At 42.6% G+C, this 25,701-nt stretch overlaps 1 protein-coding gene across 1 annotated transcript in view; it reads right to left on the bottom strand.

The window, feature by feature from the left end:
- Positions 1-5,966: 5,966 nt before the first annotated feature.
- Positions 5,967-25,701, bottom strand: part of POU6F2 (POU class 6 homeobox 2) — a gene marked incomplete at both ends in the record, with an annotated part of 425,667 nt that continues 405,932 nt past the window's right edge. The window contains 3 exons of the mRNA XM_079786518.1: positions 5,967-6,471; positions 9,857-10,025; positions 17,083-17,251. Of these exons, the coding sequence (XP_079642644.1) occupies positions 5,967-6,471; positions 9,857-10,025; positions 17,083-17,251 (843 nt within the window). The remainder of the gene's footprint in view (positions 6,472-9,856; positions 10,026-17,082; positions 17,252-25,701) is intronic.

Below are 25,701 nucleotides of genomic sequence, written 5' to 3'. Positions count from 1 at the left end.
CATTGTCTCTCTATACTCGCCATTAAATAGATTATGTGTATATGGTTGGCTTAGTGGAAAATTATTATTGGAATGGCTTTTGGAATCATTTAAAACAGATACTGCTGATTGACTTGTACACCTAGGCTACTTCTAACCATTCATTTACTGTTTCGATGTCAGCCTCAGAATTGCTTTTCATCATTTTAATTCAGAAATTGATTTTATTTGTGAAATGTTGTAGTACCAGAAACATGAGATAATTTTAATTTCTGGGGAAATATTACTGGTTTTTGCACAATGAATATGAGTTTTTTGAAGGCAAGGATTTTTTAAATTTTATTTCTGGGTCCCTAACACATAAAAATTTCTGGCACATATAAAATGCTTAGCAAATATTTATGGAATATGAAACTAATCGAATAATGGCTATCTTTTATATTTTTATTGATTTTTTACAGAGAGGAAGAGAGAGGGATAGAGAGTTAGAAACATTGATGAGAGAGAAACATCGATCAGCTGCCTCTTGCACACCCCCTACTGGGGATGTGCCCGCAACCAAGGTACATGCCCTTGACCGGAATCGAACCTAGGACCCTTGAGTCCGCAGGCCGACGCTCTATTCACTGAGTCAAACCGGTTTCGGCAAATAATGGGTATCTTTTAAAATTATTTTTATTTTTTAAATTGATCTCAGAGAGGGAAGAAGGGAGGGAGGTAGAGGGAGAGAGAGCGAGAGAGAGAAATATCGATGTGGGAGAGACACATGGATAGGTCACCTCCCACACACGCCCCCACTGGGGATCTAGCTCACAGCTCAGGCATGTGCCCTGCCTGGGAACTGAACCCAGACCTTCGGCACAGGATGACACTCCAACCAACCGAGTCACACCTGCCAGGGCTGATGGCTATCTTTTTAAAAGAAGATATTTTAGGGTAATAATATGTATCATAGGCAGTACCTTCACCCAGAATATTTTGAGTACTTTAGATGGAAAGAAAGCTTGAAAATGACTTGATTTTGCCTTTCTCCACCCATGAAAGTAGAAGCATCAGCATCTTTGTGCTCCTCTTAAAGTCAGCCTGGGAGCTTCCCGGCCACTTTCCTTGACCGTTTATAATGTATGGGCACTCAGATTTTTGGTCCCGTTGCTTGCTCCAAAGCACTTCTTATCAATCATAGCATGAAGTTGATATATGGGTCTCTAGATAGTATAAGAAATATTTGCTAAAGCTCACTAAAAGTATGAAGATTATGATCCACATAATCCACAAAAATTTTATTGGTATTTTTAGCAAAAGCTAATTCACTTTTGAATTAGCAAATTATCCAGCAACATTAACTCACCCCTCCCATCCACATTAAACTTCAAGCAGGAGCATGTTTTACATTCGAAATCTCCCAGAATATGTGATGACAGGCAGTGCAAAGAGTAGCAAAACCTCTTTCCCAGCAGAGTTCTCAATAACACCTGGCACACAGCTGGGTCTTAGTAGCAGACTGCGATGGCTCTGGGTTTGTCTGCCTACTTGTTCCTCGTCTTCTGACTTTTCATTGAGACGTCCTCCTTCACCCCTGTGGTCCGCACGGTTGTTATCATGAGGCCCCTTACCCTATCCCACAGACAGGGCTGGGCCTGTGATCCTGAATGGCCTATTCAATCCCCCAATGCAGAGCTTAGTTTAGAGACAGATGTATGACAACGTCTGGGGTCTTTGAGAAAGAAGCCAAGCAGGACAGGCTGATGGCATCTTTGGAACCACTGTATCCAGCTGGTCTTGTGGTCCACAATCAGACTCCCCAGTCAAGTCAAACAACATAGTTTCTTTTTGGGTAACCAAGTTGGATTTCTGTTACTTGCAACCAAAGGAGTCCTAATTCATATAGTATTTCGTTTAAAGTAATCACATTAACCCTTTCCTTTCCTTAACATCTGGGGTTGTAACATATTCATACTTACATACTTACAATGTAAATGACATATATGGGGTTAAGACACAGTTAGCCTAGAAGCTCATGTCAAACAATTCTTTATTTTTTTATGGTACAAATTAAAAGTGACAGATCTGAAGCTGTTAAGAAATACACAAAGTGCAGCTTTACTGACCATACAGATATTGCTCTAGATTAAGTACAGTTTTGTCAGTTTTTTTTTTTAAACGTTAAGCAACCTGTGCAGATAAATCAGCTTTGGTTTCAATGTTAGAGCAAATAAGGAGCTTTTAAATATCCAGTTTGGCTTCTTGGTCACAAGTCCATCATGTCAACTTCTCATCATGATGATTTTTCAAAACAACCCAGTCTGTTTTCCTTGTCCTCCAGCCTCTGCCTGCTCCAGGCAGGGGAGGCGGCTCCTTCGTGGTGCCTCGTCAGGGACCCTGGTGACCAGTCTAGATCATAGCACGTAGGACAAAAAAAAAATCACTCTCTTAACAACAATTAAACAAATGTGCCTCACGTACTTTCAAGTTGAAGACAAACAAATCACATGACAAAAAAGCTCATTACAAAATGTTATCCAAACAGATTTTACAGTCAAACATTTAAATGAAAATCAATTTCCTTTTCTCCATTTGTTTAAGCTTGGTCATTAACTGGTACAAGTAGAGTGCTGAGGTAAAACATTGATGAACAGTTTGTACTTTTTTTATTTTCTTAAAATAGGAACAGTTTAGTATTGCGAGATTGTCAGCAACATTTAGCCATATCTATACAATGTGCATATACCTACAAATATTGAGCTTTGGTCCAGCATAGAGAAGATGAGCAAAGGCATTTCGCAATTTCTTTTTGGTTATAGCTTGAGTTCTTTGATACGCCTCTACTTGTTTGTTTGTTTTTTTTCCTAGCTCCTTTTGCCTTTTTGTTTTCTCTTTTGGTGTGTGTGTGTGTTTGTGTGTGTGTGCGCACACACACACTTGAATGTGATTTATGTGATTACAATAGTGAAACCAAAACCTTGCAATGCAATTAAAACTCTCAACTGTTCAAAATGTTTTCTGGTTGAAAAAAACTCCCACAAAACAAGTGTAAAATATAACACCAGTCGTTTCTCTTTTTCATCAAACAATAGAGAAAATGAAGATGACAGTAATTTAAAAATATGAAAGAAAAATATTGAAGCTTGAAATACAATCACATATGCCCAAAGTGGCTTTTATTTTTTGTTAGTGGCAACCTTTACCTTCAGTTCATGAAAACATATAAAACACTTAAATGCTATTGGCCTATGAAGTTGTTTACAAGTGAAAATAAGAAATGTCATAATAAAATTAAGCAATAGGTGTGGTTCCGAAGACTTATATACACAATATAATTGATATTCTTAAGAATCTGTTCAGGCACCTTTTTATGCCTTGTAGCAAAAAATTTATCTGTAAAAAATCAATATAAGAAGCATTACAACACCTTATAAATAATTTATAAAACAATACAAAATTATAAAACTATAAAAAAATGAATGGGTTTACGACTGTGGGATAAATATATTTCTTTTATATTCCATTTTGGAAGACTACTTTTATTTTATATCTTCACTGTCCTAGTTGTACCCTCCCAGTTATAGATCTTGAAACTGAGCAGGCCTTATGTCACTGCTGCTAGCACATGTTTAAACACTGAGCATTCTGTTATCTTGTTAACTTTTCTTTGGGAGCTTTTCTTGGTGAAATTTGGAGCAGGTCTTGGGAGAATACATAATCTGTTTAATCCATACACGTTTGGATGTCTGGGTTGTTGGTATTTGTACAGTTTCGGAGGTGGCGAAACGGGTGCCACGATGTGATTGCCATTGAAGATCAAGTCAGCTGTGGTCCAATTAGTATCAGACTGGCAAAATGGAAACACCTTTGCAAGTGATCACTTCCTCTTCCAGGCTTTTTCTTTCAGAGTTTCCTTGCTGGTGATGTCCTGATTGCTTCATGAATCATCGGTGGTGGTGGGGGGGGGGCAATTATACCATTGCATTTACACAACCAGCAAAGGGGCTACCAGAAGAGACTCAAACCCTCATCAGGGAGGGAACATGGCATTTCTCATCAGTTGGGCAACTTGAGGTGGGCTTTCTCTTTTTTCTTTTACAATTTACTTGTAGAGAGTACATGAGCATGCTTATTCATTAATTATTCAGGAATATTTACATTTTAACAGCAGGCATGTGGATGGTTTTTCTTTTTCCCTGCTCCTTTAACAGAACACCTTTTGCCTATACTTGTAGAAAATACCAACCACAGGGTTCAAGTGCTCAACTGCACAGCCATCCTCCCATCTTGCTTTTCCTTCTGGCTTATTAGGTTATTTTGGCCCACAGATCTTTTGAGTAACTTATTTTGAAAAATGAAATAATCCCTAAGTTTTAATAGTGAAGGCTATTCTGACATGGTAGATAAGCCACTCTGTATTTTTCCTTTGAGAGGAGGCACTTCATCATTAAAACTTCTTTTCCCCTCAAGAACCCAGAGCCCCATTCCAGTGGTTTAAATTTGTCTGCCAACTTTCTGCTCCATTTATATATTCCAAGAATAAGTGACCACTCCCCCCACCCCCCGGAAAAAAGTCTGCCATTGTTATTGGAATGAAAGAAGTAGCAGAAAAGATGGGATTTACAGGATACGTGATGGCCTTTAAAGATCCAGTCACTCTATCTTTCTTTTTGGCCCGTTTTCTTTGTGTGTGTTTATGTGGGTCTGTGCATGCTATGTGTGTATTATGACTGAAATCTCGAGACATTTCTTTGGCTATCAGACTTCTGAGAGAAATTGCTTTGCACAGAAGCATAACATAGATGTAAGTATTGAACCAAATGTGCAGCTTATGTTTGTTTATATTACAAAATTAGTTTTGATCAGCTCTCCATGTACGTGGCCAGCAGACTGAGAAAAAATCCCAAGCTCTGGTGTGGACAGTGAGCACAGTGACAGCTTATGCCATTGTTGACAGTTCATCGAGCAAAGCCCTAGTTATTCTGGAGTCTCTCCTGCATGTCACTAGGATCTGAGTGGAAGAGACACTGTTCACACTCCGTGGCCTTCCAGCAGATTGGAGGCCACGTATGAGGGAGATGGAAGATGGAGGGGAAAACAGAAGTGCAAGCTCCATTTTCTTTTCTCAAACCCACAAGTCATAGTGAGAAGAAAGCAACAAAATGCTTTGGCACACAATCCAGGATGGCCCCTTTTCCAAAAACAACAACAACAAAAAAGAGAAAAGAAGAGAAAAAAGAACCCTGTCCAGACAAAGTAAAAGCAAATCGTGAGCCTCACAGAATGGCTTCACCAATGGCACCCACTCCATAGGTGACAACAGATGGGAAAGATGGGAGAAACCAGCTTCCCAGTTTTCCAGGAAGTACAAATGTGAAAATTTGTAACACAACTTGACACGCAGAGAAGAGCAGACTGACGATCGCATTGGCAATGACTTTGGTTAATAGGTTTCGTAGTGAATCAGCACTTAGAACCTGAAAGCAGGCCATCCTTCCTCCAGGTGGCAGGCTTGTCTTCGCTTTGAACAGATCAAAGTTTTTGTTTGTTGGTATTTCTTGTGTGTGTGTGTGTGTGTGTTTGTTTTTTTTTTGGTTTAGTTTTGTTTTTCTTTTTCCTTAAAATGTGTTCACATTTTCATACTATGCAGAAAAAAGTATGTGGTTATTTGGTTCGCTTTTAGTCCATTAAAAAACGGGCTGTGGGGAGACAGGTGGGGGAGGGAACTAGCTTACCACACACACCTGCAGTGTGGTGCATTCCTTGTTTAAAAATGTTCAAAAACAAATTCTTCTTTTTTGGAAAACCAATGGACCCATATAAACCACTCTGTCCACTTGGTAGGTTTCTTAGTCTTTTACTTATAAGGAGGATGACGAGGGCTATTTTAAAATTTTATTTTTAATTTGTTATGTAATTTGTTTGTTTCTTTGTCTGTTGGTGGAGTCCCAAGGATGGAGCTTCGTTTCTGTGGAGTTTGCTTCTGATTCTGGGTGGGCGTCCCTTTAGGAGTTTTCTTCCAGAGAGTCTGTTAAGGGCTCCAGGGGGACAGCTGTGGCAGGCTCGTGCTGTTTTAAGCGTTTAATTGTGTTCTTCAGGGCTTGCCTCTTATTGCAGAACCAAACTCTAACTACCTCCCGGTCATAGTTCAGCTTTTCGGCAATTTCGGTCATTTCCTGCCCGGAGGGGTGTGTGTTCTTCTCAAAGTGGGCATTGAGGATCTCAAGGGCCTGGGGTGTGAAGGAGGTGCGCCGCTTGCGCTTTTTGGACGGTTCACTCCCAATAAACTCGGTCAGGTTCTGCATACCTGCTCGATGGCGGGCCTCAGCCTCAGCCATCCACCGCTCAAGCACCGGCTTGATCTTCTGGGCACTTTTAGGGGTGATGTCCAGCTTTTCAAACCTGGCAGGATACAAAAGGCCAGGGTTCAGTTTGGCTGTCAGACTGCTAGCTATAGTGTTCTCTTGGGCTTCCTGTGGTAGGAAAAAGTGGCTTCTCAGGATGGTGTGTCTGGGGGGAAAATTGAGAAAGAACAGTCTTAAACTGAGTCCTCTGCCAGGGTGGGCCTCCTGCCTGCCTGCCTGATTGATTGGCAGAGCGAATCCACTCCAGATTATCAGCCAGCTGCAAGGTAGCTGTGCCCGCTCAAGCCAGCACCCACCCCCCCGCATGCCTCATGCCAGTGCATGCAGCCCAAATGCGCGCGGACACAGACCAGGGCGGGGGAAGGTGGAGACAGGGCGACGCACGAGCCTTCACAATAGAACCAAAACCACTCCTAGATCTTTTTCCGGTAAGCTTTCGAGATACAAGCTTTTATTTTAATCACACCACACCATTTCCCCAGTCTTCAGAACTCCAAGGTAGAAATTAACACCAGAAAGTGACATCAAAGACAACAGCTCTCACATTCTTCCATTTAAAACGATTCATTTTAATGTTTTCCTTAATTCCCCCATTCATCGGACTATAGGAATATCTCTTATAACAGTTAGTGATGGCAACGAGGGCCAGTTTCTTTCACAGCTCTCTTTTTCATCTCTGTGTCTCATTGTAATCTCTCTCTCTCCCCTTTCTCTCACTCTGTCTCTGTCTTCCACGCCAACCCTCTGGTAACAAACAATTTTCACCATATGTATGTCAACAACATGTTCCTTTTTCAGGTCAAACATGTCCTGTTGCTACTTTACTGCTGGACTCAAACAGCTGGACACACTGTAATTACCGTGAACACCCCTCCCCGGATGTGCTCCGGCCACCTCGTGCCCTCCAAACCCTGCCCAGCGTCAGTGAACTTTTGCATCAAGCTGGGTTTCGTGTGTGATATCTGCAACCTGTACTTGAATGATACCATTTTCTGTAAATGAGGCCTTCTGTACATCAATTGCCATCAGCAACTCTTTGCCACACTGACTAAAAAATAGGGAGCATCCTGGACAAAATTATGTAGAGTGCTTTAACATCTTGGTATAAAAGTTATGCTCATTTTCAATGAAATACAAAAAAAAATGCAGTTCCTCTTGTTTGTTTGTTTGTTTATTCTAAATCCAAATTCACGACCCTCTAATCCGACAACTTTGGGCACACAGAATTCTCCTCTCTCTTTTAAAGTCCAGAGCTGTTGAAAAATAACCGTCGGATGGCAGAGTGCATCTTATTACAATAGTCTGTTTTCATGGAGCCAAAACGAACCTGCTTTAGTCAGTCAGAGTATGTTCTGTAAGGAGGCTTGCGAAAGGACACAAAAGGATAAGCTTCCTTTATGTGCCATGATCTTATTTTTGGAGCTGCATCTTAGATATCTTATGTTGTGATAAATAGAGCAAACAGTATCACATTTCAATGCAATTCTTATAGCACTCACTTCCAAGCATAGTTCAAGGAGTTATTGGTTTATTTTATAAAAATAAAATGCAACTTCAAAGTCCTGGTCATAGAGGGAAGGAGTACATTTTGCTTTCAATGAAAATGAATTTAATGAATTTAATGTCATTTAATGAGCTCATCACTTGTGGCAAGCTTCCCCAGCCCTCTCATTGTCCTGTTAATTGCCACATAACACATTTTACCATCATTCACTATAAAAGTCCTAAAGCTCAAACTCTTCACAGCGCCATGGCACAGGGAGAAAGCCTATGATAGGGGCGTCCAGTCATATTGGTGGTGTTTTTTCCTCTGTGTCTCTAATTAGGAGGAACTTATCAAAACAGCACCTGGGAGTCCCTGCAGCAAAGAAGGGAGAAGTGAACCTGGGTGTGCAGGCTCAAATGCAGATTCCTTTTCACCTTTGAATGAACTTGAGTTTCTATGTCAGATTTTGGTTTCTTTCAAGACTTTTTTTTTTTTTCTTCATGGTAGTGAGCTCGTAAAATTACCTCACTGAAATACCAGAAGCTACAGAAAGGCCAAAGAGTCAAGGCATTGACATATTCTTTTATACAATGAATTCCCAAGTCTCTTTTCATTTCAGCCATAGCTTTTTGGCCTCCCCTGGGGAAGACTTTAGACATCAACATATTTGATTGGGAATGCGCAAGAAACACTCCCTATGTCAGTGAAAACATTAGATGGCACTTAAACCTATAAAAAGAAAATCAGATTTTAGGACTAAAAATAAGCCAAAGAGGACTTTAGTAACAATAGCAAATTGGCAACAACTTAAAAACCCGTGGCTGCCTTTATCACAAGGCTGTCAAGATGATCCAAAATTAATGTTTCCCAACAGGGAGCAACAGTGTTCGTATCATGGATGCTGCTTGTTAGTGTTGACGTTTCTGTACATATTGTTTGGAATAACATATACAAGCCTTGAAACAAATTTCCCAGCAGCGGTCTCCTTGTGTAGACTGAATAAAGGTTATTTTCTACAGGGAGGTATCTTATAAGAAAAAACAGTAGGGGAGGCCATAGAAGTGAGAGGATCCTATGGAGCTTTTTGTATTTAACAACAATCAATGGGTTTTATGGAAAATCATTGAGCAAAATGTAAGCTGCAAGCTACTACCCCATACTGATGTTATTTATAACCTTAGTCTCAAACTGCAGGAAAAGTACACTTCCGTCCTTTGGGGAATACATTAAAAGTATAAAGAGCAGATAAAAAGGCAGCATTTCATGGATCACCAAGAACAAAATCCACTTAAATGAGTTTAGAGTTGGTTTCTTGGCTTTTCCTGATGGAGGAGGACTCGGAAGGCATTGCCCAAGAGGAAAAAGCTCTTACCGAAGTGCCTTTCTTGCCTCATGCATAAACAGCGGGTTAGTGCAACACACACATGCACGCGCGGGGCTGCTTCGGGCGGCTTGACCCAGGTCAACTTGAACACAACCAAGGCTGGATTCTGTCCTTTATTTATTTAAAAAAATTTTTTTTCGGGGGGGTGGGCCACATGAGGCCAGATTTTCATTACCCCTTTTTGGAGCCATGTAAAGCAGGTGCTTCTTTTTAAAAATGTGCTTTTAAACTTATATCTGAGAAGGAGAGTTAATTTGTCTTAAGGTGAGTTTTCTTGGGAAATCCTGACAGCCATCCCTTAACAGAAATGGTGGGAGCATTAGCACCCACGGGGACTGGCAGCTTTCCATTTGCACACCACACCCACCTGCAGACAGGAGGCGGCTGTCAGCCTGGGAGGAGGGTGGGACAGGGTATTTGCCAGGAGGCCGCCTTGGAGGTTATTTGTGAGTTGACAGGGGTTATCAAGCCTTGGCCTGCAAGTCTGTGTCAGCACCTTCATTTCCAGCGATACCACCAATTTCAACATAGAGCCACCCCAAACTTTGTTCCCACCCTGGACCCCTCCAGCTTTGCCCACCCGAAGAAGAAAAGCCGAGCTGAAAGGTCAAAGGAGGCCCAGGCCGGCCAGGAGAGGTGAAGCATGCAGGCGCGGGTTACCTGCAGATGGCTGACTGGCTGTACGCCGGGCCCTCTGTGGCACTGAGAGCCTGTCCCACCTGAGTCTGGGTCAGGCCCAGGGACAGGCGCCGGATTTTAAAAGCTTTGGCAAATTCTCGGATCTCCTCCAGATTAACCCCATCCACCTCACCCGCTGCCGTTTGGGGATCTGTAGAGATGTTTTTAAAAATAGGATCAATATGTCAGCATACATCCGAATAATATCTGTTTATTATGGCTTATGGGAAAACGGTCCTCTTTCAAACAGAGCCGTGGGGAAACAAACATTGCATGATGTTCCCTCTGTCTCCCAGGCGAGGTACCCAAGCCCCCATCCTCAGCACCTCCACAAGTTATCCTTCAAGATGTTCGTATCCCAGATAAAACCATAGGTTGCTCACACTGCCACTTCCACAATACAAGAGCGTCTTCCTTAGGGCTTAACAAATAGCCAGGGCAGGAAGGCACCTGCTATGGGGGGAGGCAACATAAATGTGTCCAAATATTGTGCAAAAATATAAGATGGGCAAGGTTTCAATTTGAAATGTCTTGATTGGAATCTCGAGTGGTAAAAATTGCCCTTGAGGAAAATAGCATTTTGTATTTTTCCTTCACTCAGTCACCAATGCAGCCAGGCTAACAGATGGCAAAATTGCCTAATTTCTTATGTTCGCATTAACCCTTCAAAAGAGCATGCTTATGATGAAGCTGTGAGGATAATATATCCCACCCCAACAAGGCAGTGTGCGGGCCCTGCCGTCTTTGTCCCTGGAAAGGGCACATCATAAAAACTGCCTACTGCGGGAAGGCTCCTTTGGTGCCAGATAACTCGGTCAATTAAGGACTTACCAAGGGAAATGACACAACAGCTGGAGAATGAAACTCCCCTCCCCTGGCTACTGATCCCTGGATAAATGAAAGCACACACCAAGCTGGAGACAGCATGGGTTGGGGATGGTGGAAGATTTCAAAGTGCGGCTGGATCCCGCCTGGAGCGAAGCCATTCTCCCTGCCTGCCGATTCCATTGTTCTTCAGCTCGTTCCTAGGATGCAGGTGAAAAGTTTTTCTCTTCCTCTGTCTGCACAATAACCCATCCATTTCAATAACTTTGAGTACTTGTCTAAGGATTGCGGTGGACTATAGTATCCTTCTGGGCTCAGGGGTCTAGACACTCTTGTTATCATGAAAAGAAAGAAATATTTGCATCCCAAGAGCCAATTTTTCTAGGACTGGATTAAATCCCACCAGCACAGCAGCCTGGCGCAGCTTGAAGGGTTTGCTAGGGATTCTGGGAGGTCTCATCCACACACAACAGCCTTGAATCCCTCCTCTAATTTCTTACTTTAAACGATTCCTAGATCAGAAGCTAAAAGCGAGCAACTTTTCAGCAAATAAAACTCAGCTTTTATGATACTTACACATTTGTTTAATTACTTGCAACATTTAAACACTGGGAAGTTTCTAAAGAAAAATCTAGATTTTTCATGTTCTTTTGAAACGTTAGAAGATTTGGCTGCACCAGGGCTACATTTGAACTTGGGAACAACCAGTTAGCTGGAACCGACTCTGGCTGCCTCCCCTCCTTCTCCTCCTCCTCCTCCTCTCCAAGCCCTTCTCAGACCTGCTGCCTTGCTGAGCCCATTTTGCATTGCCAAGGCGAGACTGGTGCTGTGTGGTGGTGGGGAAGGTGGAAAAGTCTTAGATAGCACAATGGTTCTGGCCCCCAAAAGGCCACAGTATATACACAGAACAGGGGTGCAGTATATCTGTGGTATTAACATTTCATGGGGGAAGGAGGGCAATTATGATAAAAAAAAGTGTAAAAGTTTCCTTATGGGGTTGGGTGTGGGGATGGGAGGACTATCCTATATAATAAAAGGATAATATGCAAATTGACCCTAACAGCGGAACGACCAGGAACAACTGGTCGCTATGACGCGCACTGATCACCAGGGGGCAGACACTCAATGCAGGAGCTGCCCCCTGGTGGTCAGTGCACTTTCACAGGGGGAGCACCGCTCAGCCAGAAGCTGGCTTATGGCTGGCCAGTGTAGCAGCAGTGGCGGGAGCCTCTTCCGCCTCCGCAGCAGCACTAAGGATGTCCGACTAGTTGGACATCCCCCGAGGGATCCCAGACTATGAGAGGATGCAGGCCGAGCTGAAGGACTCCCCCACCCCCCGCCAAGTGCATGCATTTTTGTGCACCAGGCCTTTAGTAGTAAAATAATCATGGAAACACTCTGGTTAGAACAGAGAGGGACACTTGTAAGAAATGGCCCAGTGAAAGAGGGGCCTGGCCTCTCTCCATGAGAGCAGACAGAGGGGCTTGGCAGACTTGCAAGCGTGGGTAGTGTAGCTTCAAAACCGAGGGTGAGAGAATGGAAGCCAGAGACTTTCCTTGTGACAGTGTGGTTTGTAGGAAGGTGGTTGACTTAATTTGGCTGGTGTGAGAGTTACCTGGGGTCCAGGGATGTGCATTTTTAACACGTACCACAGGGGATTCTGATGCAGCAGATCCACGGTCCGCACAGACAGAGGCCTTCTCTGTGGCTCTGTCATGACCAAGTCTGGGCATGGCACCTTCCGCATGTCACTGTCTTTTTTGAATCCTTTTGCCATTTTTATTCACCAGGTTCCACTCCACAGAGAACTTGCTCTACCACTTGTGTAAGACTGGTGGGCCAGAAGGGAGGGGCTCCTGGTTAGGCACCCAGTCCTTGCTCTTCCCCACCCCAACCTGCACTGTATACAGCAAGTGGCAAACATCTGGGTGCCAGTGGGCTGGGGTGAGCAGTGTGTAGTCTGGAGTTGGGGAGAGAGTTTGTTGCTGAGCAAAGCTAAGTAGCCTGTGTGGGAAGTGAAGTTGTGCTTTCATGAGGCCCATCTCTAGATCAATGGGAATCAATTGAGTCCTCCAGCAGGTGAGGGGTGGGTCTTGAATCTGGAAGGATGTCCCTCATCTACTCCAGTCCCAGGGCCTGCACTGCCACCAGAATTAGCCATGCAGTACCAGGCCGGTTTTTGACTTGGGCTGAATTTTATGTAAATTCATTCAACCTTATTTCTCTCTCTTTCCCTGCTGCTTTTATCATTTGTCTCCTTCCTAGTTCCTTGAGAACAGGAACTAAATCTGTGTGTGTGTGATTGTGCAGGTTGCCTTTTGCCAGATCACTGACAACAATCAGCGTTGGAAAGAAAGCTATGGACTCTTACCCCCCGGCGCACTGAGCAGTGTTGCTATCGAACTTGACTCTAAGGCTCACAGAGGTGGGCGCCTGTCTCACTGAGCCCAATGGCTTCCACAAGGCCCCACACAGGCATTTATTACACCGGAGACAGAATTCCTTCTTCCTCCTCTCACACGTTTCCCACTCTTGTCTTTTTCCTGGTTCTACTTATGTAACTGATAAGATAGATTTCCTTGGGAAATTGAAACAGGGTGATGGTGTATTGGACAAAGGCCCAGGGAGGAGAAATCAGTATCACATTGTATAATTCGTTGATTGCTGGAGATGAGCGGCCTGGCTTTCTTTATGTTAGTGCTCTTACCCGTAACATCAGATGGCAAAATGTCTTATTATGGTTTTGATCCATAGGTCTCAAGACCACAAAAGTCTCACCATGCAAAGAAGGGGTTCACCCCTGGAAAGAAGGGGCCCATCCACGGACAAATGTTAGTTTTACCCTGATCACCACATGTGTAACTTCTCTTCGCACATTGCGAGAGTTCATTAGATGGTGTCTATAAGATGTTTTGAATTAATTAAAAAAGTTGTTGCTACCTTTTCTTTTCTGATCCCAAAGTTTCTGTCTTAAACTCTTGAGGTTTTTTTTTCCCCTGCTGTTTGAACAGTTCTTTAAAGGGATAAAGGGGTGGGCAAAAGGCAGTTTATGATGACAAAAATACAAGAATAAACTCTTGTGTTTTGCATACACACAACTGTAGATCTACATTTGCCCACCTCCGTATGCTTTTCTGATTGAGCAGGGAAATGAAAATAAAAAATGAAGCCTTGTAAGTGGAAGCCCTCCGAATGTCACCTCAGCTCTCAAATTAGCTCAGAGGTTGACATTCCACCCTGGGATACGTCAATCTGGCTTTCTGTCATTCATTCTCCTGGCTCTGGGAGGTTGTATCAGTTTTAAGGTTGAATCTGAGGCCATACTGATGGGGACCTCAGAGGGAGCCCTCATGCGTGCACAGGGTGGATTCAGCACCTCCAATCAGCTCTAGGACCACCTAGTCTGGGGTTTCTCTGCACTGAAGAGGAAGTGGCACCTTTTATAGAAGTTTGCTCCAGATTAAGTCAGCCCAATATATTAATTACAGGGCCAGAAAGCACTAGCAATGACTGCCAGGGTCCACTCTGAATCTCTCCCTTGTTAGAGGAGCCAGAAGACCAACCTATATGGGGTCTAACTGACCTGGAGGTTTAGAATGAACTGGCATTGAAAATCGGCAGTGACTTGTAATATAGTGATGATGTTTCCCAGATTAATCTGGAATGCATGGGCTGAAAAGCAACAAGATTTTTATGGGCGCTAAATGCAAATGGTGTGAAAGCAAACCCGCTCTGTAGAACCCGGGTGTGTGGTCACTGGGCCAATACTGAACTTGAAAAATGTCCCAAATGAGTACTCAGGACTGATGTTTTGTTTAGTTTTTAAAATCTAACTCCTTCCAACTGTTAGCCTGGGCATCCGTGTAAGGGGTTGTTAAATGGGTTGTTGAATAATCACCACCTCTCAATATCACCCTTCTATAACCTCTGCTTGTGGGATTGTTATAGGAGAAATATCCATCTTTAAAAAAGCTGCCACGCATGAATTAACTGCCTTATGTAAACATCCATCTGCTTTTTAGTGCTATTCTCACAGCAAATAATGGACAAATTTACCAAATATTTCTGAGAAATAAGAAACCATTTGGGAGCATACAATGCAATTTGGGAGAATAGCTTACTTGCAATATGGTGACTTCATTGGGTTGTGGAAAATGTTGTGAATTATGATTATGTGAACCAGGGGTTCCTCTGTGCCACAAGCTGTCGCCATTCACCTTTAGGTTCACTTTATAGTTTTGGTTTTTCTGGTATTGACGATGAGCCCTTTGTTGTCTAAGAATCAAGTTTATAGATCAGGGATTCAAGACGAGTGTACTGAAAAACCAAACCCAGCAAAGAATAAAAAATTCAAAATCTACCTATATTTAAACAGTACCGTGTAAATCAACCCAATTTGGGACATATTTCAAAACAATTGTTTGACTCTTCTAGACTTTCCAAAAGCTCTGCTTATAGAAAGTATATTCACCTCTGACGACTGTAGAGCCTGATCAAGGTTTAACATAGGGCAAGCTGTGTAGGTTCTGTGAACAGGCATTGTGCAGATGTCCTAACGAATGTGCATTTCTGGTAATTCTGAGCCCAGATGTGGTGTTCTTTGCACATGAAGATCCCATTATCATTGCTAACACATTAATTCTGCATTCTTTTGCTTGGAGTGGGGAAGATTTTTGTATGATTTGCCCACTACAGTTCATCTGGAACAATGAGAGGTTGTTCAACCCTTTGACTATGATATGGGGCTGTTCATTAACCAGGGTTTCGACCATAGTTTCAGCTATGACCTTGCTTTTTGGAGGGATTTGTTGCTCCATTTACCATCTGAACTCAATTTAAGGATTAACTACTATAGCAAGTCCTTCCATTCTATCTCAGCTTCTAAAACTGAGATAACCATCTACTATATCTTCATCGTCCCTATACATATGTTGATCATAGCATTCATTTTGCTTTGTTCTCTGTATTTCTTTGTAATCAGTTCCCCGGTATACACATAGTGCTCAATAAATGTCTCTGTGTTTTTCTTTTTTCTGTTTAGGTTGGCTGAACCTTTGTTTTCCCTGTAATTTAACCTACATGACAACTACATCTGAAGTATGGGGTTAGGGCTCCCCACATTAGCCTAGGTGCAGATTAGGTGAATTTAACCTTGGACAAAAGAATTTTAACTGCATATTTCATGCTTGATGATATATTTCCTAATACGCAAGATGTCTAGTTTTCCTCTTCAAATTGGCTCAGAGAAAAGATTTTATGTTTTAATGATAAGGCATGGGCCCAGGCTTTTAAAAATATTCAAAGATATTGAGGCGATTTGATATATTTTACCATTCAGATTTCACTGGCTAAAACTCATGTGTAAGCATTCACTCTTTTATAGCAGCTGTGGTGTATGGAATATATACAACCCATTGACTCAGAGTCTTGGGTTATCATCCTGGCTTTGTCACCCATTATATTGGTCATTCAGGGTGTCAGGGTCTCTCAACTAAGACTGAGTCTGGTTCCTCTGACATAAGATGGTCAAAAGGGTTGCAGTTTCCAGGTTCTACTTGATGCTAGGTTCAATATCTAAAAAGGAGGATTTACAATGCCTTGTGAGTATTAAAATGAGTAAAATATTGAAAGCGCCTTGGAAATTCTACAAATGAAGGCTCAAACAGTAGTTTGAGAAATCACTCCATGTACTATTATTCATCAGAATACACTGCATGTGCTATTCATTCTGTAGTCGGGTTTTGAGACATAAGGGAATTAACCAAGTAACATGCTCAAAATATGTAACGCCTGTAAGTCCAGCGATGGATCTAGCCCATCAGCTTCCCCCACATGCCACTGGAGGCAGCTCATTGTGCACACACAGCTACCCACCCACAGGCACGCTCTCTTTTATTTCCTCTGACACCTACAAATAGAATGGCAGGAGACTTCAAACACACAGAAAAGCATTTTGACCTGTGGGCTGAGTGCCTGCTGTTGGTTATTTCAGTTCTGAGCTATACGGCTCATGCCCTGCAAGCTGATCAGTTTCTCCCTTCTGAAGTGGCAGGACTGACTCAGCACATCAGAAAGCACTTGAAATGGAGACCAGTCCCTACAGGTACTTATGGAGGAGGTGTGCTTCGGGGGCCTGCATCCCAAAGGAACCATCTGGCCCACGGCATGGACTTCATGGAAATATTGGCTTAGCAGGGCCAGAAAATCCCTCTTCAAGGTTGAGATAATAAAAAAGAGAGAGGAAGGTAGAGTATGAGAGAAAGAGAGAAGAGACGAGAGGAGAGGAAAAGAGAGGAGAGGAGAGAAGAGAGGAGAGAGGAAAGCATTGCAAACAGATAACAAGGAGGCCATTATGACTGAACTGAGCCAGAAAGGATACTTACTGCTGACTAACTGGCCCACGCTCAAAGCTGAAGAAGAGGAGGACGAGGAGGAGGAAGAAGAAGCCTGCTGGACAGGGCTTTGAGACATGGATGCTTGGCTGTGAGCCAGGTGCAGAAGATTGCCTTGGGAGGCTGCTTGACCCACTGACGTCTGGGAGGGTTGGTGGAGCTACACGGGAGGATGTAAAAAACACACAAATGAATGAAAAATTAGGAGAAAAATGCTAGGGACCAGAAGTTTCATCTGGGGTTGAATCATTTTATTTCCAAGAATATGTACTTCTTAGGAAGAACGAACATCCTCCTACACAGCAGGCAGGATTTTTTTTTTTTTTTGGTATGTAATATGTTGCTGCTTGCTTGACAGGCATTTTATTAGTAATTCTGAATATATTATTAATCCCCTACTTGGCTCACTGGAGCACCCAATTTTCTACATTTCTTCAACACCGTGTATAGCAGAAGTCTTTCTGCCTGTTCAAACAATTACACCACATTTGACCAGCTTCGCAAGTACATGTAGATGAACTATAATGCTTACAATCAACTTGGAATGCAAAACTCAATTATAAAGGTCTGGCTGTGTCCAGCGATTTGTCTTAGGTAACTGGTATTTTTAGGCAATTCCCAATTTAATATGGCTGAGTGAATATGAGAACTTTCTGCTCTCCCAGACCAAAGAGTCTGGGTGTATTCCTGTGGAGCCAGGAAAAAGGCTCTCTAATATCTTATGGAAAATTGAGAAATTGGGACAGTCAGACAAAAATACCTATTAACATTTGTAGATCTTACCGGTCACTTTCCTACTCTCCGCCAGCACTCCATTTAGGACTTTCATGCACTCTCTCATTTAATTCTCATGTCAGCCTGAAAATTTTTTTTGTTAATCCTCACTTGAGGATATTTTTTCCCATTGATTTTTAAGAGAGAGTGGGAGGGAGGGAGGGAGGGGGTGAGAGAGAGAGAAAGAGAAAGAGAGAGAGAGAGAGAGAGAAGGAGAGACAGAGAGTGAGAAACATCAATGTGAGAGAGACATATGGGTGAGTTGCCTCCCACACTCGTCCTGACCAGGACCAGGGATGGAACCTGCTGCCCTTCAGTGTGCAGGCGGACACTCTAACCACTGAGAACACCGGCCAGGGTGCGGGTTAGTATTTTGACGGCTTTTTTATAAACAAGAAAGCGGAGGCACTGAGAGGTTAGAGGTGTTGTAGGTACATCCGGTAGGTGTGGGGGAGCTGGTCCCTGGACATATGACCTCTGACCCTGGGCTCAAGCTCTTAGGCACAATGCCACAAGCAAGAATTTACTTAATTTAAAAAATTTTGTGTGACTTCAGGAACTCTGTTTTAATGTCCATTTATTCATGACTCCTTCACAGGTTATGAAAGGACTGTTGTTCTGAGGGGTGAGGAGAGCTCCGCTGAGGAGAGGAAGGAGAGAGGAAAGGAAGTGAGTGCGGGTGCCAGGAAACTAAGGCCTGGGAGGCATCTCTTGATCCGTGCCTTGCCCTCCTAGAAAGCTGACACAAAGGCAGCCCGGGACCCTGAGCAGGCGCAGGAGAGGCCTCAGCAGTGGCCACCTGCCACCTCCGTTAACTGGACACAGCGCTTTTTGGCTTGCAAAGTGCTTTCATGGCCATCATCACACTCACAGAGGGGTAGGAAGGTTTTCATGAAAGGAAGTCAGCCTGGGAGTAGAATCAGATCAGGCTCTGAACTTTGATGCGATAGCCAACGACAAAACAGTCACCAATCTTTGACACCTCAGGATGTGAGAGCCTGAAATGTTACAATGTCACATTTGCCATTGCTTTCCCAATATGTGTGTGTGTGTGTGTGTGTGTGTGTGTGTGTGTTCATTCCTTTCACTGAACTTTATTGAGATATAATTTACACATAATAAAATACAATCCATTTCAAGCATACAGTTTGATGAATTTGTCAAAGATATACACCCGCGGAACCACCATCATAAGCAAGATATAGAACCTCCCTATTATTCCACAAAATTTCCTAATTCCCTTTGCAACCAGTTTTCCCTGAACTCCCAGCCGAGAAAACCACTGCTCTGCTTTCTGCCTATGGACTTGTTTGACATGAATCTAGAAATGGAGTAATTCAGGATGTACTTTTTTTTGTACCTGGCTTCTTTTGCTTGGATACTATTTTTGAGATCCACCCATTTTGTTGCATATATCAGTAGCTCATTCCTTTTTTATTGCTGAACTAGAAGCCCAGTGCATGATTTAATCATGCACGTGTAAGCTGTCTGTCCGCTGGTCGGCAGCTCCGAAGTCCCTGGGCCCCTAGGGCGAGGCGGGGCGGGGGCGTGGTCCTCCTGCGGCCGGAGCCCAGGCCAGGGTCTTGCCTTTGCCTCCCGCCCAGGAAGGCTGGGGCCACCGCCACATGCTCCTGCGGCCCAACTGCCGCCAGACTCCTCCCGGGGGAGCCGCGCCGCCTCCAAACCTCCAAAACACCGGCTCGCTGCCCCGGAGGCCTGTCTGTGCCGCAGCACAGCCATGGCGCAGACGCTGAGCTCGCGACGCCGCTGGCAACGCGAGCTCAGCGTCCTGCCGGCCCAATCACCACCCCAGCCACCCAGAGTCCCGCCCCCTGTGTCACCCGCTGGCCCAATCATGGGCGTAGCGGAGTGATGGTAATTTAAATATTACCTTTTTATTATGTAAGATGGTATGTATAGTATATATCTATATCTAAATCTATGATATAACTTGTTTACCCCATTCATCAGTTGAGGTACATTTGGGTTATTTCTAGTTTGGAGCTTTTATGAATGAAGCTGTTATAAACAAGCCTTTGTGTGTCCTGTGTTTTCACTTCTCTTATGTAAACACCTAGGAGTGGAATTGTGGTGATCACTGGATCATACTGTAAATGCATATTTAATTTTAAAAAAACCACCAAGCCAATATCCAAAGTGATTGTAGCATTTTATTATTCTCACCAGCAATGTATGAAAATTCTAGTTGCTCCACATCATTGCCAACACTTGGAAATATCAGTTTTTTAATTTCCTAAAGTGTTTTGAACCACCAATTAACATTTGCCTTCAAACAATTGTTAGTAAGGTGCTACTTTGGAAATGTGTTTAAGAAGCTATCCCCTTTGTGGTTCCCCATGATAATGCTTTTGCTCCCTGGATTCACACCATATTCCTATGCGGCAGATGTGCCCGGCATGATTATGAGACTTAAACGACTGGTCCAAGGCCATGTGGTCTGCTGAATGTTAGAATCCAGATTCCTACTGTAGTTCAGGGCTCCACGAAGCCATCCTGTCCTCTACAGAATTGCCAGCAGTTACATTTCAAGTGAACATCCTTATCGTTACAAGACTGTGCTAAGTGGAGGCTACATTGTAAACTAAAGATAGTTATAATCAACATGGAATCCAAATTAATATGCATCAAGCATCTGCCTAAAGTAACTAGCCAATCTGCTGAGCATATAATCAACAATTATATCCAGTAAATTCTGTTCTAGGGACACACATTAAAGATTAAATCTATTTTAATTTGTTCAATAAAATGTGATGGATACTTGCATGTCAATCTCTTTCCCCTAACCTATTGAGTTGTCCTTCTAAATATTGTTATGAGACAAAAGCTTTTTACAGTTTTGAGTTTCTGAATCATGAGATGGTCTTCAGTGTTACCACTTCATCAATATTTTATTGGACCTGGGTATGGTAAAGTACCATCAAGGAACTGGATAAGACAATAATCAATTTAAATTTTCTTCCTCAGAACAACTCAGTAAAGAAAAAATGACAAGGCTGCAGTCTCACTTAGAAGTCACTAAAGCAAGCTAGGGTTTATGCATTTAGCTATGCAGGAGGAGGAATTTGAAAGGAAAATAAAATAGTTCTTTTAAGAGCTTATTCTATGTTTACACGGTCAAAGAGAAAGATGAATCTAAGATATCCAAAAATATAAGGAAGATACATTTCTTCCAAAGGAAATAAATCTATTTTTAAAGACTCTGGGGGTCCTGCTTACCTTCTAGAGTTCAATCAGACAGTTCAGAAAAACCAATACAAATTAGAAATGTTTCTTACTTGTCAAGAATCAAGATTATATAAGCAGTATCATCCTAATGGAGCCCATATATCTCCTTCCAATCGCCAATATAGACACGTATTTGTTAATTCCAAAATCACTTGTGAGCCCAGATAGACTAGCTTATTAGGCATATCAAAATCATCCCAGAGATTGACTTCTCTTTCATAACTTCTTCCCTCAAAAAAAGAGAATATTAGAGGTAACATTTCTGTTACCTCCCATGCCTAAAACTACAATTCTTTCAGGTAAACTCTATAAATAGTCCTATCTTTAATATGCTTGGTTTAAATATTTTAGTCCATTAATCTTTAGAAAGAAATATTTCTGAAGATTAATGCACTAAAATACTCATATTGAATCACAGAGTTTTTTTCATGAAGTAGCTTAAAACTGAGATTGAAGCTACTTCATGAAATATCAATGCTAGGATTCAATATAAGTATTTAATATAATTTAAATAAGCAGCATTAGAAAGTGTTATTTATTTTTTAAAAATATATTTTATTGATTTTTTACAGCGAGGAAGGGAGAGGGATAGTTAGAAACATCGATCAGCTGCCTCCTGCATACCTCCTACTGGGGATGTGCCCGCAACCAAGGTACATGTCCTTGACTGGAATTGAACCTGGGACCCTTCAGTCCGCAGGCCGATGCTCTATCCACTGAGCCAAACCAGTCAGGGCTAGAAAAATGTTATTTTATTAGATTTAATTATGTTGTTTTTTCAGACACTGACAACTGTGAAAATCATATGTACTTGTATTGATAATAATTGGCAAAAGAAATAGGTATATAAATACCTAAAACATAACTGTCCACAAAAATTGACATAGATTAGCAAAAGAAAATGCAGGAGTTAGGGAATAACTAGAAGCACAAAGGCTCCTTTTCTTTCTTGGAGAGAAAGGGAAACTTAGGAGCTTCTATAAAGGTAGATGTTTCATTATATTGCCTTAATCTTAAGAGGCCACCTCTATGGACACCATTTATAAGACGCTTCCTACGTGTTTTTATATACATTACTTTTAAATCTGGGACTAGCGCTCTTTTATAGGTACTGATAACCATCACAGAAGAGGAAACTGACTTTACAAGGCTACATGGCTTATCTGGTATAAGTACTACGCAGCTGGTATAAGTGAGATTTGAATCCAGGTAAGTCTGATTCAAGAGTCTGATTCATATAATGGTTGATTATATGCTCAGCACTCCTTCCACCAGGAGCCTCTTAACTCCTGGTGACCACTGAAGATGAGTGGTTATGAGTCCAGGAAATAGCAGGAAGCCTTAGTTGAGAGGCGTGGGAACAAATGAGATGTGTTCTAGCTGAGCATGGTGACCTGCACTTTAGAGTTGATAGCACTTGTGTAGATCGTGATCTATCAGTTTGAACACATTTCATCTGTTTTCTGAAATGTGAAAATGTAAATATTTTTCTAGTTTAGGATTATTTTCTGCAGGTGCCAAAGTCTGTAAAATATCATATTTTAAACACAATACTCTTAGGTGGCTAGAATGTTATCTAAAAATGTAACGATTTTGGGGTAGTCTAGGATGCTGTAGGAGTTGCCTATAGATTGTCCTTTGCTTAGTAAAATTAATCCTGGTTACCTGTTGTACCCCAAACTTACTTTTCTGTTTCCTGTTTATATGATCATATTTTCTATTTATTTACGATAGCCCCACTAGACTGCCTAAAGGAGCTGGAGTTTACCTCTGAGTTCCAATAATCACTTTTTTTGCCTTTTTTTTTGAGCTGTAAGTCAGATGTAAATAGGCTGTGTTAGGGGCTGAATTGTGTCTGACCCTAAATTCATGTATGTTGAAGTCCTAACCCCCAGCACTTCAGAATGGGACCATATTTGGAGATAGGGTCTTCAAAGAGATAATTAAGTTAAAATGAGGTGATTAGGGTGGAACCTCATTTAATATGACTGGTGTCCTTATAAGAAGAGGAGATTAGGACACAGACAGGTAGAAAGGAAAGATCATGTGAGGACACAGAGAAGATAGCCATCTGCAAGACAAGGAGAAGCCTCAGAAGAAACCAACCCAACTGACACATTGATCTTGAACTTCTAGCCTTCAGAACAGTGAGGCACTACATGTCTGTTGCTCAAGCCGCCTGGTCTGTGGCACTTGCACTTTGCTATGGCAGCCCAAGTTGACTAATGCAGGCTGAAAGAATGGAGAGTCTACAAAAAAAGAGTTAAGAGGCAGTTCATGTTAGCCTGGGGCTCAGCATTATCAGAGAGGAGGGAATGGTGTCCATTCCAAACAGGGAACGAATGAGACACAGGGCACACCAGGATTCAGAGTCTGAAAAGCTTTATAATAGGCACATCTTGTTTTATTGTATTTCACTTTATTGTGCTTCAAAGATACTGTGTTTCTTAAAAAGTGAAGCAAGACCCTCCACCAGCAAAAAGGTTACGACTCACTTTATTGTGATACTTGCTTTATCGTGCTGGTCTGGAACTGAATCTGAACTATCTCTGAGACATGCCTGTACTTCCTGCTGCCGCTCTCAGGCTGGCTTCATTGGTTTGTTAGTGTTGGCTGGCACTGCCAGGGTGTTTAATATATTCAACAAAAATAGATTCAAGTACAAGCACACTTTCAACGCTTTCTTGATTTTCTGTGCCACTGCTCCCCATATATCTTCTGTGTGTAACACAGTATATCCTTAATAATGTTTTAGTTTCTGGAGTAAAGCATCTTCTAATTAAATTCACTATCAATATAAAAATAAGTGGTGTGACAAGTGTCTTGGAAAATGGAATAATATGCAGAATGTGCTAGACAAGTTGGAAAGGTAAATGCATATAAGCGGTAAAATTCAAATGGGATTAAATATAGAGAAATTCCTTTGGGGAGGACAGAACTCTCCAAATGCTCAAATGCAAAAGGAGGGAGGTCTGGCCTTTTCTAAATATGCCAGGGAGCCATATGGACCACAGGCTAAGTCTCCAATGGGGGCAGTGGAGAAAGTGAATATAACCCTGGGAAGTTGAGCAGAGGTGAGAACAAGCAGGACATGTGACTCTCCCTGCCCTCCGCGCCCTCCCCCGCCCCCCCCCACCCCCCCGGGATGGCATTTTGTGAGTACTTTGTACCTTGTAATAGCTGGAAGAGAAATTAAATCAGTGGTGCTCAAGATTTAGCATTTGGCTGCCCCATCCCCAGAGTGTCTGATGCAGTACCTCTGGGATGGGGCTCAAGAAGTTGTGTTTCTAACAAGTTCCCGGATGATTGTGGAAGAAGCTTCTCTTAGAAAGAGGGGTAAAGAAAAGGAATTTATTATGTCTAGACCAGAGAAGCCAGAACTCAGATTTAATAAGAACCGTCAATAATTAGGAGAACATAACGAACACCTGGATGTTATTGAGGAGTCCTTCTACTGGGGACAGGACAAGACTGCAGGTCTTAGTTTTGCTGAAAGATTTACGGTTGACATCAGGACAGTCTAACTTGAAAAAATGTGAGGGACATGAGATCTAGGGGAGAGTTTAGTTATCTTTGTGGAATATTTGAAAAAGCAAGTAGGGAGTGATCCTTCTGGCGGAGTTTAGGAGACGTACTGGGTCTCCCTTCCAGCTGCCTTCCACAACTTGGAAACAGCTCTTTAACCTAAGCAGGAGGAAGAGCCCCAAATAGGAGGCTCCATTTCAGACACTTCTTGTCTGCAGGGAAGTCAGTATGGGAGGAGCGACCATGGTCTCAAGAAAGAGAGCTGAAAGCAGAGTGGCTCCTGCCAGGCTGTGAAGATGTGAAGTGAGGGGAGTAGAATAAGAGCAGGATTCAGTGAAGACCAGGCACAGGCAGGGAAGGCCAAAGCAGTCCTCAAACAAGGTTGGGACACACAACCAGGACTCAGCAGGGACAATGACAAGCTGGGGGTCAGATATTAGTGCAGAACAGAAAACGAGGGATTAAATGTAGTTGAGATGATGAGGTGGAAAGGTGTGGCAAGAGGAGGGCTTTGATAATTTTAAAAAAGAGATAAATAGAGAAGACAGTGCTGTGTGGAAGCTCTTCCCAAACTCCCTGCAGGGGCTAACCTGGAACATAACGGAAAATGACAGAAGACACAGAATCAAAAAGCCACAGGAGGGCCTGAGCTGGGCTTCTCTGGAAGCATGGTTCCGGGATGCTGGTGTCCTGGATGGAGAAACACTACAGTTCGGCAACAATTCAATTGAACACAATAGACTGAGCATCCACCATGGGCTGGATTCCGAACAAGGCTGAGCCAGTCTGGTCCCTGCTTTTCAGGAGTAGATTCTTAAAGACAGTACAGTTTGATGAACATGAATGGAGCATGGGAAAATCAGAGATGAGGGAACAATGCAGGGAAGCTTCATGAAGAAGGGGTCCTGGACAAAGGGCCAGTGGCAGGAGATTGGCAGGCAGAGGATGTGGGTCAGGTATTCTTGTCCAGGGACCCAGAAGGTGCAGGGAGCATGCCCTCTGTTGGCTGGGCTTGACAGGGAGTGACAAGGGGAGACCTGAGAGGTGAGATGCCCAGATGTGTGG

This window comes from Cnephaeus nilssonii (genome assembly GCF_951640355.1).
Source record: "Cnephaeus nilssonii genome assembly, chromosome: 12".
NCBI lineage: Eukaryota > Metazoa > Chordata > Mammalia > Chiroptera > Vespertilionidae > Cnephaeus > Cnephaeus nilssonii.
This window is presented reverse-complemented; position numbering and strand designations above follow the sequence as displayed.